The sequence below is a fragment of the Lethenteron reissneri genome, chromosome 23 (assembly GCF_015708825.2).
Source record: "Lethenteron reissneri isolate LAM-NWPU_2019-01 chromosome 23, ASM1570882v1, whole genome shotgun sequence".
NCBI classification, from domain to species: domain Eukaryota; kingdom Metazoa; phylum Chordata; class Hyperoartia; order Petromyzontiformes; family Petromyzontidae; genus Lethenteron; species Lethenteron reissneri.
In genome coordinates, this window is record NC_083801.1 from 10,922,474 (window position 1) to 10,935,260 (window position 12,787).

The window sequence follows — 12,787 nt, forward strand, 5'->3', positions numbered from 1 at the left end:
ATTCTCTCTACATTGCTGATAATGGTCATTTCGTGTTATGTATTATGAGGTTTTGTGTCAGACTGGGACTAGCGTCTGACAGAGGAAGGTCCTTTAGCCTATCAACGTCTGGCAGTTCGCTAGGATTTGTTCCAGCTCGCCAGACTCCACTGATGAGACGCTGAATGTCAAAAGCAGCCCAGAGTTTTGTTCCTGTATTTATGATGGGATGTGTAAAAACTACTTTTTTCACGTAGAAAGCTAGATATGGGAAGGAAGCATTTAATATGCTTGTTTATTAAGATGTATAGGCATGAATTCATCGAGTAGAATAATTGATTTAGCTTAAGACACATGCATCAAACCGTTCATGTAAGAATCTGTTTATTTACAATGTATGTAAAGGATTAATGATTATTGTCCTTACACTAATGAAGTAAAGACAACTGACAGAAACAAATAATAAAATACATATAATACAGTAACATTTTGATAAAAACAAATGATCGATTCTTGAATTAAATCACAATTCCAAATGCTGAGAATGATCGAACCTCTTGGGAAGGCGGGGGTGGATCATTATGTACCTACTCAATGCGTCATTCAGACTCTGAGCAGCAGTTTGGCCTGTCCGATGAAGTATGTGCATTTGACCATAATGTAAACAGCTCCATAACTCTTAAAGCAATAACAGTTATTTATTGCGGATAAAATATTTAACTGATATTAAATATGGTGATGAGTTATTCTGCTTTTCGTTTGCTGCTTTAATTGAAGTAACGAGCAATTGGTCAGATGTTGCTTTGGGATGCTATGCTCGCTTTAATTCAAATCTGTAAATTTACGAGAAAAATCGCAACGACAAACATTCGTGCAGGCACCGTGTGTAAGAAAAAAGCGCTCAGTCTTACGTATTATGGAAAACCACCAGTTCCTGAAGACCTGCATTGTGGTCATCTAAATTCATCATCAATTCACGGAGAAAATGTGACCAACTAACATCCAGCAGCGAGACAAAGAGACAACTTTAGCTCTAAGCTGATTCGTCCAGTTTATGAATACAACTTTTATCGCAGCCGAACAATAGGAATGATAAACAGATACGTAATAAAATGTGAATTAAAAGCTTCCACGCCCCTTCTTGTTGAAACTCGTACCGCACGAGGGTGTCCCGATCCGTAATGTCTGCCTGGGGGAGAGCGAGCATCTGTTCTGGGGGTGTTGCTGCTGATGTCTCACTCGCTCCACACCTCCTACCCCCCACCACCCTCTCGCATCGCACTCCAGGCTGCCTGCACCGCTTCCCGTACTGCCGCCTGGACCTGGGCACGGAACGTGGGAGGTCCTGGTGGAACCTGCGCCGTGCCTGCTATCGCATCGTGGAGCACAACTGGTTCGAGTCGGTCATCGTGTTCATGATCCTGCTCAGCAGCGGTGCCCTGGTGAGCCTCTTAAACCGGTCACAGGGGATCGCGTCCGTGCGGTGCCCGCGACTACCTGTCCCTCCTCTCTTGTATCTCGCGATGGTAACAGTAATATTAGTTGCAAAAGGTGGTAAAGGTTTTTACTATTTCTAGATTTGAGGCTTTCGTGACTGCAAGGATTCATACTCTTAGGTTTTTTCGGTATAGTCACGTAGGTAAAAAATAAAATGAAAAATTGATAAAAGTAATAATAGAAATAAAATAAAATAATAAATCACGACGTTTCGGAGGTAACACAAGTCTCCGTCATCAGGTGGGACCGTCACAGCTAGATTTACTGCATCAAGTGAAGCTGTGACAGTCCCACCTGATGACGGAGACTTGCGTTGCCTCCGAACGTCGTGATTTATTATTTTATTTTATTTCTATTATTACTTTTATTAATTTTTCATTGTATTTTTTACCTACGTGACTTTACCGAAAAAACCTAAGAGTTTTTACTATTGTTCTTATTATTACTATTACTGCCCTTGTTTACCCACAGAAGCCTCACTGAGTCTCATGACTCTTCATGAGGAGGGTCCTGCCAAAACAAAACATTTGCAGAATGAGGCGATGATTGCTAGGCATAACCTCAATTGAGTTATTTGTAGGTTATTGTTTGAATTTGGACCATGATACCAGCACACAATGGCCTATTCCTGAAAATGACACTGGATTTTAACTGTGGTGTACTCATTTACACAGCTGGACTGAACATAAGTGGGGGGATACATGTTGACTTAAAAGCTTTCGTGACTGCAGGAATTCATATTCTTTGGTTCTTTCGGTAAAGTCACGTAGAACAAAAAAATTAACAAAAAACTACGACGTTTAGATCGATGTGTTGCAATCATCATCAGGACGATTGCTTGTGTTGCGATCGAAACGTCGTAGTTTTTGTTAAAAAATGTCTTCTACTTGACTTCACCGAAAGACCCAAAGAATAAGTGGGGGGATTTAAGAAGCTCCCATTGTTTTAACTGCCATGCCGGGAGATCGCTGGATGGTCATCGTGAACGCTCGCGGTGAGCGGTGTAACATCGCTTACAGAGCAGTACTCATCTTACCAGCCATCACAAAGTTGATGGGCTAGCCCTACAGCGATGTGTTTGACACACACGACGATGTCTGCATGATCCACTAAACCTACTTCGAGAGCGCTGCATCGGCCACGCAAGAGAACCATCACGGTCAGATAATGGACAACGTCTCCACGTATTCGCATTCGTGCCCCGGCTGAAATACCGCATCCCACGGATAGGATAGCCTGAAAACAAAACGTATAATCTCAGAGCACGGCAACGCGTCGCAAAGGTCACGGAGCGATTAGAAGGAGAGTGTGTGCAGTACTGCAGAGTGTCTCGATGGCGCGCTCTGCGTCCGCTCACTCTTTGTGGAAGAACACGGGGCACGGTTTTCGTTTGAGCAAATACCCACAAAGTTTTGACTTAAAGCTTTCGTCACGTCGATAGGTTGTTATTTTCTTTGAACCTATCTACGTGACTTTACCGAAAGACCCAAAGAATACCTACAAAGTTGTTCAGTTTTGGTTTCCAACGGAATGACCCCTATTATTATTATTATTGGTTTTGTTCTTACAACTTACTCGAAGCGTCGGGTGTCAGCTTCAATGATCTCTGAACAGATTACAACTGTGAGAATATGTTTTCGAATGAATAAACGCATAAAAAATGTAAACACACATTAATTGGCTGATAGCATTTTCATATAGAGGGGACCACATAGCTTGGTGGTTGTGGTTGGGGAGGAGGAATTTGATGCCTGCTGGCTCACCATGTGGCTGCTGCCTTTCCCACTCATCCTGTGGTTCCTTGGACCTCGTGAGTCGTTCTCTTTCTCTCTGTTCGAGAACGAGCGAACACTGTGCGGCGAGTCACACGTTTACATTTTCATCATCCATTAAACAAAAAATCTGAAATGACAGTCCTGCAAGGACCGGCTCACACCAGCACTGGCAGAAAGGCCTTCACGTGAGAGAGCTCTAGAGATGTCCTCTCGATGGAAAATTACCTCCACACATACACAAGTAAAAATAGAACGTTACAATTGTAACAGAAAGTGAGTGGAGCGGCAGGATTCTGTGCTTGTTAGCTGTGTTGCGGCATTGAAGGCAGCTATGCTGGGCAGCAATCCATGGCTGGATTTTGCACAGAGAGGCACGGACAATTGCTCCTAAACAACTTAATCACTCGATCACAGCGGTATTTTCCTCCTTAATTTGTTTAGCATTTTCAGTCCGTACCTTTAGCATTTTTAACAGTAACATATAACTGAATATGTAAAGTATATGAATTAAGATAAAAACGGTGCTGCATATGGAATTCAGAATTTAAATCACTGGCTCGTGATTGCCAGTGGGGATAGGCACCACCCAAGGCTTGTTTGAGCAGGCAGACAGTATGAACTGTTTTGTGTATGAAGAAGCAGTACCTATAGTGCGGACAATCGTGATCCACAATGAAAGTCAATTCGTCGCGTGCCAAAATATGGTTCCTTGATTATTTGTGAATAAACCTGCTTTCAGAGGTTTTCACCGTTGTGCTCTTTAGCTCTCCTTCGGATTGTCCTTGCGAGTTGTTCGCAATGATAGCCAACGTTTCCCTCTACATGATGGGAGCTTCCTCAGAGTTCCTAAATAACTCAGTTCCTGAAGAAGATCCTAGCACATGGAGCAAAACGTCGGACATCACTCTGAATGACATGCGGTGCAACTCGAAAACGCCTCGGAGATAGCTAGAAAGACATATTTTTTATTATTTAGAAATTAATTAAAACAAATTGATGCCCACGATAAGTCACCACATTTGCTCTTTCTTGCTGTTGCTAACGCAGGCCTTTGAGGACATTTACATCGAGCAGAGGAAGACGATCAAGACAGTGCTGGAGTACGCTGACAAGGTCTTCACCTACGTCTTCATCCTGGAGATGCTGCTCAAGTGGGTGGCCTATGGCTTCCAGAAGTACTTCACCAACGCGTGGTGCTGGCTTGACTTTCTCATCGTTGATGTGAGTACCTTCCCCTCGCCACTGCTCATCATCGTCATGTCCCCTCGTCATTCCCTGCTCAGGCCATGTCTTCAGATGACATGTCAGGTTGTAACCTCCAGGGCTTAAAATACCAGGACGTATCACAGGAAAAAAATATATATAATAATATCTCGCAAAACCACCAGAAGGGAACACTTCATGCAAATGTGTTGTCTTGAGCGGTGTATTATTACGCAACTGACAAGAACAAGATGTTTTTACGTCCCGGGAAGACTTTCAGATGTTCCAGGACAGATACCTCAGGGTAAATGATCCTGAGAAAACCAGTACAGGTGGCAACCTTTACAATTCGGTAAAAAAAAAAACGATTACAAGTAAATGTTGGTCCAATGAGCCATTACTGATTTCCTGTGTTGCATTTCATCTCTGGAACGCTGCATTTGATCAGTGTCTTCTCTGTGCATTGTTCAGAGGTCAGGACGCCTGAATTTTAGTTTAGAATTTTAGTACCAAGAAGCTTAAGCATGAAACAATATATTTTTGTATCCAGCAAAGTCCAGCTAATTCCATTTTGAATGTTTTAGACTGATCGAGAAATACCAGGATTCCTAGAGAAATTCCACACCGACTCAAACTGCACAACATTACCTACGGACCTACTTGCTGCACAAACTCGTATAGGTGATTTGCTGCCCCACACAGGTGGATGCACGAAATCTTTTGCAGTCCACCACAATCTCTTTTTCCAAGGTGCTGTTTTACTGTTTTACAAACATCGGCCACCACGCACGTGTAAGTTCAGAAGCCACGAAAAATCATCAGCCTTAATCAGGAGCATACGTTTTATAAGGACGGCAGTGGATTACCTAAATCTGGCAGATGAGAGAAGAACACACAAAAAACACCGTGGAGGTTTCATATTTCCTTTGCCAGCTGCTTTGCTCAGGAGAGCTGGCTGCACCTGGTTTCTGAAATATGAAAACCATGGTTTTCTCTCATTCTGTGGGGTCTCCACCCCCAAAAACACCCTAACAAAAGGCAATTAAATACACCACTCTGCTGGAAACGTATCATTTAGCCTTTGTTCATAAATGCTGACGGAGCTTATTATGGACCTGTTCCCCTAAACCATGGCCTTTGTATGCTCGTGAGATGAATAGCAATGAACGTGATTAATAACCCTCAAAATGGCCACACAGCAGCCTGCGTGAGTCTTGCGTAATCTGCGTGCCAATGTTTATATTAAAGGCTTAATTGATATTGTTGTTTTAACCCAACCTTTAAAATGCATTGTAGGTCATCGTCGTGTCCCTTGCTTTCATAAACATAATGTAATTAATGTTTTACTTGAAAACTGAAGAGTCGTAGTATTTAATCAATCTAACATATATTTTTTTTTGACCAGCGATGGTTATTGGAATTGGTAGGGAGCTGCTGCATTGAAACGAATAAAGAAAAATAAAAAATACAAATCAGAAAAGCGGTTGGGCAAGGAGATACATTCTCACCAATGCTATTTACAGCAGCATGAGGAGATATATTCAGAAAAATTATTGGGAGAAAAAAAAGCATAAACATAAATGGAGAATGTAATTTTTAACCATCTTAGATTTGTTGACAGCAGTCATTACAACCAATCAAAGTGAAACACAGGAAATGACCGAAGAACTTAACAAAGTAGGCTGTAAAGTCGGGCTAATGTAAATATGAACGTGCAAGTTCACACATAAAAATGACTGATGGATGAACATTAATTGAAAATACAAGATAATATTTATGTCCAGGGTGATGATTGAAGTCATGTTGTGATCGAAATTAGATCAAGAGAGAACAGGTTGGAGTGTTTTTGGACCGCTGCATTTGATCATGGTTCATCAACACACCTTGTACTCAAAGAATACAATTTGAAATCACAGGCATATTACCAACTATAACAGATGGATCAGAAACATGGACATCGACAAAGAACATTAAATAAACGCTGAAAGTGCACAGAGAAACGTGGAGAGGAGCGCACTATAGTGTGCACTTTTTAGCTTTTGTTACAATTTGGAACGAGCGCTGAGAGATGGAAAGACGAAGACATATACACGCCCATGAGTACGACAACCCCTGAAGAGGATAGATTAAATCTGCCTCGAGATATACAGTCTTGTGACGTTGCAAGACCAAGAAATGCATTGGCATGGGTAAGCATTCATACAGTAATGGAATGATCACGCCTTGTGAGGATTCATAATAAAGGAAATGCAGGTGTCAGTATAATGTGTAAACTATTTAACAAAAACATAATTTAATTTTTTTCACAATTGGACCCGAAATCAAGCAGATAATTATGAAAGTGAGGCCAATTAGCGTCCATGCCGCCACACCCATTTAAATCAAAAGCATTTCCAGAGACCCGAACTCGTGTTGCCAATAAAAGACAACATCATTAATTTTTGTAGCTGGCATGTTGCCATAAATTATTCTTTGATGTTAGCATGAGCATAAAGATTGTAATGACGGTTCTTAATGATCTCCTCCCCTTCAACTCGAATAAAAACCCATGGCCCCAAAGAGAGTTCTGTAGTGGTTTAACTTAATTGAAACATTACCTTGGGCATCTAGAGTGATTAAGCTCTGTGCTGTTTGCTAGCACGAGTGCATCCCATCCTGTAAGCCACCACTAGCAAGCCTTGCGCTGAAAACCAGTGCACGTGATGCCCATCTTGCAAGCCAGAACTAGTGAGCATTGTGGTGTGAGCCAGTACAAGTGATTCCCATCTTGCAAGTCAGCACGAGTGAGCCTTTCGCCGAAAGCCAGCAAAAGTGATACCCATCCTGCAAGCCAGCGCAAGTGAGGCTTGCTCTGTGAGTTGGCGGGTGGGGTAGATGGAGGAGGGCGGCGTGGTGGAGTATGTGCGAGCCGATTGCCGCCATGGACGCTGGGATGGTGGCTGCCAGCGTGGGCTTCGCACGGCACCGTCATGCGGTGCTTGCAAAGCGTGACGCAAATGTGGTTAAATGAGAACGCTGAGCATTAGTGACGGCCGCGCATCTGCGGTCTGCGTTACACAAGCGGCACCTCTCCTGTCACACGGCACCCCCGTCCATGAATATTTGATGCTCGCGTGCTCATTCATGGCAGCGGCGCACATTTTCATCGCAAATTATTTGTATGGCCAGGTGACGTCACCAGCCCTTGTTTTCCAGGATCATTTGCTTTTTGATATAGCTCTCACGGGAAGTCTTTCGAGGACATTAATAGTCCCGGTTTTTGTCACTTGCATAGTAATACGCCGCTCACGATAATGCATTTATGTGTGGTTCTCCACTCTCCCGGTACTATGAGACATTCTTCTTCCAATGATATGTCTTGGTTTTTTGTACATAGATTTAAGTCCCATCACCCCCCGATTAGCACAGTTGGCTATGTACGGTGCGAAAAAAGTTCAACATACATACACCCCTACGGGGTAAATAAAATTAGTGCTACTTTACGTGATGCCAGCAGTGGATGTCCTCTGGGAAACCTAACCTTAAACCCTGAGTCAATTATTTACATTTCAAGACTAAAATAAGAATCCCAATTGGGGGCTTTATTGGCAGTGGTGAATCATTATTATAATAATCAGAGATCGAAACCCCTTTGCCAATGTCACCTTTAAATCTGCCTTATAAGAAGCACACATGTAACAGGCTAGCGTTGCTGGTAGGGTTGTAACTTCTGAGGTGCAAAACACTGGTGAATGCATCGTTTTGAAATGTGCATTATCATGCACCTAAACAACCGGGAATTTGAATGTCCTGGTGAGACTTACACATTTCCCAGGACAGCAGCTACCTCAACAAGGAGACGATCCTGGGAAAACTAGGACAAGGTGGATCTCTTGCAAACTATGTTCCTTCAGAGCATCTCCAGAGCCATTAAATCCTACAATTTGACTCGTTTATAAGACAGTGTTACTGACGAAGGTGGCGAGTTTTGTTTCTGTTTGCACCAAAACGCACTGCTGCGATTGGGATGATAACGAATGAACGTCATTGAAGAGAGCGGCTCGATCCAACTAATTCCTGACGGGGAACAATGCACCGGTGGGAGGTGGAATCAGCCAAGGGCTGCACACGACACAGTAGGTTCTCCTCAAGAGCCGAGCATCCCCGCGATGTGATGGAATATTCCAGCGTGTCCCCAGGAGCAGGGGGCACCCCGCCAGGTGCTGCGGGAAACGCCGCAGGTGACATTGACGCTCCTCCAGCAGGTTTTGACGAGAACATTTTGCGCCTCGTTCCCATAATACCGCACGTCGGCTAGTGAATGATTTAAATGTAGTAAAAGGTAAGTATGTGCCGGCTGTGTTTATGTTATTATATCATGTTTTAATCATTTGCACCAAGTTGATCTGCAAATTCGCTATGTTTTCCACGGCATCTGAATAACCGTAGAGGATTGACGTTGATTGATGGCGTAGTTGCATTGCGATAAACATACAGGGTGCTTCAGCGGCTCGTAACCCTCGTGCCACACTCTCAAGCAAACGGATACATTATCGATGATGTAGAACTACGTTTACATTGGAAAATAGTTAAAGCACATGCAGCTGCAAAAATATGCTGTGTACTTACATTACAAATTATTTTGTTCTTATTATTACCAAGAAGTCAGTTTCAACAGTGATCGAGGACAATGTTTCCATAGTTTTAACATGAAATATTCTCTGACGTTTTATCTCCTTATTATTGATACTTCCATAAATGAATTATCACTGCACTGTGTAGGTAATAGAATTTAGAAAATGGTTTAGGGAGACTAAAAAGTATTGCAGCATAAACACATTCAGGTATCTTGGTGAACATGTAAGCTTGTGAAAATTGGGATAATACATTGATGTCATTGCATACGTTTTTTTTTAAATGACCAGTTTGATCAAATTATTTGATTGCCGTATTATTTTAGCCACTCTATATAATGTCCTTGTCACTTGCTTGTCGTTTTATAATATACCTTTCGCTGTTTTTAAATGTGTATAATTATCAACCATTAAACGGTAGCATTAAAAGTATAATCGCGATAATCGATTGTTTGCTGATTCAACATGTGACCTCGCCCTGTACAAAAGGCAATTTTACACCCTGCGACTTTAAAGAGTGAATAACCAACCCCGTCGTTCCATCCGTTCTGGACAGATCTCTATTGTTTCCCTCATGGCAACAGCCCTCGGTTATGATCAGCTCAGCGCAATAAAGTCCCTAAGGACCCTGCGTGCCCTGAGACCTCTGCGTGCGCTCTCCAGATTTGAAGGCATGAGGGTAAGCGCGTTCACGGACGACGACCACCGCCTCCTCCTCCTGCTGCCCCCGTCCCCCCGCGTGCGCGAGGCCCTGCTAATGCGTCTTGACGTGTCCGCTTCTCCCCGTAGGGCCGGCTGGCACACGACGCGGGTGGGTGGTTGGGGGGGGGGGGTCCGTAACCCCGCTGCCCCCCTGAAATCCTGCCGGCGGTGACCCACTGGCCCCCCCAGTTGCGCCAGTGGCACTTGGGCGGCCTAACACGCGCGCGCGCCTCTTTTTGCTTTGTCGCCCACACCCCTCCCCAATGTAGGTCTCTTTAGTCAGTCTCGTAGCTAATGCCATGGGCTACTCGGAACTGGGCGCCATTAAGTCCCTTAGGACGCTAAGAGCACTGAGGCCCTTGAGGGCCCTATCACGATTTGAAGGGATGAGGGTAAGAGTGCATAGGAAACAACCTTCATGCATGCTCACAACTTGGCATGCCAGAAAAAATTGATGTCTCCAAGCGCCAAATATAAGCCGAGTCCTCCATCTCCACCTCTCGTTCTCTTTCGATGCATCATAAATGAAGTGCTGGCTCTGCTGACCATCCTGCCCCCACTCCCCCATCACATTTTCACCAACTCCAACCAAACTGCATAATGAGCTGAGCCTCAATTAGACTTCTCTGCCTCCCGGCATCCCGAGAGGGATGTGTGGGGGTAGGGGGATGGGTAATCTCCTGAGCGTCCCTGCTGTTCCACCCCAACCCAACACTCAAGACTACTAGCTCTGATCTCACTCTCCAGAAACCAAATGACAGACCACCTTTGGCGGCGTAACATCGCCGCGTGAGCGCATTATTTATTGGTTGGTTCTGGAGGGTGGGATTGATATCTGAAGTTAGTTGCGAGGTTCGGGTGGAACAGACCATGGGTGCCTAGATGCGTGCAGTGTGTTGGGGGGTGGCTGGGAGCTTTTTAAAATGAAACGTATCTTCGACCTTGCATGGGACTTGAAGTGTGTGCATTTGGGTTCAGGTAAAGATAACCAAAACTTCCAATCTTTTGTGTTCTCCCCAAATTGGGATGCTCATTTCTCAGCATGGGACAATGGCGCATTTTATTTTTAAATTATTTTAGAATTCATGTTTTGATACAAAGTTTAATGCCAACCAAAAAAATGCCACTCGAAATTGATATGAATGGCTGCAGTTTCAGGTCGGAGGGAATTTCATAAGCATGCTGTTGTTTTGGTGTTGCTGGCATGCCTTCCTCGGTCCCCATATCCCTGGCATTTGAAATATTTACTGCTGCATGATACTTTGGCTGAGTCAAACACAATCGCGTGACACATTCGCGTATCGATACGTGACATTCCTCACGCATCGATACACGTGTACCACCGGCAAGGGGCTGGCCCGCGCGCGGTGAAATTGCCTTGAAATTAGCTCCCTGCTGCTAATCATCCTCTACTCGTTACCACGTGTCAATATGCCGTGCCACCGCAGTGCCTTCAGACTTAACATCTCAACGGCAGCTTCGCTTAATGGCTCCGTTGCGGACATGACCTAAAATGGTTTCCCGTTGCATGGAAACGCGACGGTGGTGGCGGCGTGGGGAGGGGGTATCAGAGACAACTCTCGCGTGCGGCGTCGACCCTCAGCACCGTTGCCAACGTGCAGGCACCCCCCCCCCCCACACACAGTAAAAGGACGGAGGTCAAAAATCAATGAATTCAATTCGTTTAAGGCATGCGTGTTGGGGGGGGTGACGCTTATAGAATGATGGTCGCACTCTCTCGTATGCAGCTCCCTCAAGGGCGGTCGTAATCGCCGTGCCTCTGTCCCACCACCCACACGGACGGACCGCAGCGCAGTCCGCTGCACGCGCTCCGCACGTGGTGCGCCAATTTGGCTCTTCCCAATAACAGTGGAGGAGGAGGGAAAGCTACGTTGTTGGTTCGGCCATCGGGTTTTACCTGGTCGCTTTGAACATTCATTTTGCCCGATATGTTCCGATACAATTGTGATTAAAGGCGAGTTGGTAAATGCGCTGCAGGCAAATTAACAAGCAAATGGCTCATTAGATGCTAAATCCGATTACGAATCAAATGCATTATATAATCCACAGCTCTATAATTGTAATCCTTTAAACCCTCTCATGCATAATGACCGACTTTTATGGGGGGGGGGGGGGGGGGGCGGTGAAGTTGACATCGAACTAATATACTTGCATGAAACTCCCCAAATAAATTGGTTTTGCACGTAACAATTCATGCACTAGAGGGTTAAAGGCATGACAATGAACTGTTCCAAATAGAATATTTAAAAAGAATGGAAACAGCATGCCATATCACTCGTAGGTTACGTGCGCGTTGTTAGCGTTTGTGCGGTGCGTGCGAGTGCCGTGGCTGGTGATGCTACAAAACGACGAATCTGTTGCCAGCTCCACACCGCGAGTGAATGTGTACTTGGATGAGGGATGTGCCTTCTTTTATTTGGACTTTTGTTTATCACCGCACTCGTCCATCCCACTGCGGTTGAGCCATTTAAGTGAAAGTCCGCGAAGGAACAACTGACTTGTACGACTGCATTTCGGTGGGAATGTTTTGTCCATTGGCAAAATGTTTGTCCAAATCTGTTTTCCTTGCATGCCTTGAAATGTCACGTCCTGCATTTCGCGACGGCTTTTCTCTCCGGAAACTGCGTGTGCGCTGTTTCACGTGAGCACGGTGCACAATGTTAAACAATCGTTCTTAAACGCAGGACGTAGTCGCAGCAATGTTTTATTTTACTCACATTTTACTCCCAAGTAGTCACCGAGCTGCCGGAGTATTTTGCCATCAGCGTAGGACTACACGCATAATAATTAATAAGTCTACTCAGTACGTTGGGAAAAGTTAACCAGATATTTAAACCATCAAGTCTTTACTGGGAAATACATTTGCTGAGAGAGTCATTCGTGGGTTATGGGGGGGGGAGGGGGGAATTACATCCAAGTGGGAGATATTTAAATTAGCATTTTGTTTTACTTCACACCAACAGATATCAGAATCGTTATTTATCTTGGAGAAATCCA

General features: G+C 44.4%; 1 protein-coding gene across 3 annotated transcripts in view; it reads left to right on the top strand.

Moving 5' to 3' along the window:
* The window catches only part of LOC133345963 (sodium channel protein type 2 subunit alpha-like), a 94,824-nt gene that overhangs the window by 67,857 nt on the left and 14,180 nt on the right, over positions 1 to 12,787 (top strand). For 2 of the 3 annotated variants that reach the window (XM_061557121.1, XM_061557123.1), the window contains 3 exons: positions 1,267 to 1,421; positions 4,299 to 4,472; positions 10,039 to 10,161. In XM_061557121.1, coding sequence (XP_061413105.1) covers positions 1,267 to 1,421; positions 4,299 to 4,472; positions 10,039 to 10,161 — 452 coding nt within the window. Of the gene's footprint in view, positions 1 to 1,266; positions 1,422 to 4,298; positions 4,473 to 9,623; positions 9,747 to 10,038; positions 10,162 to 12,787 lie in introns of all 3 variants that reach the window. The other variant, XM_061557122.1, reaches the window with a different exon arrangement.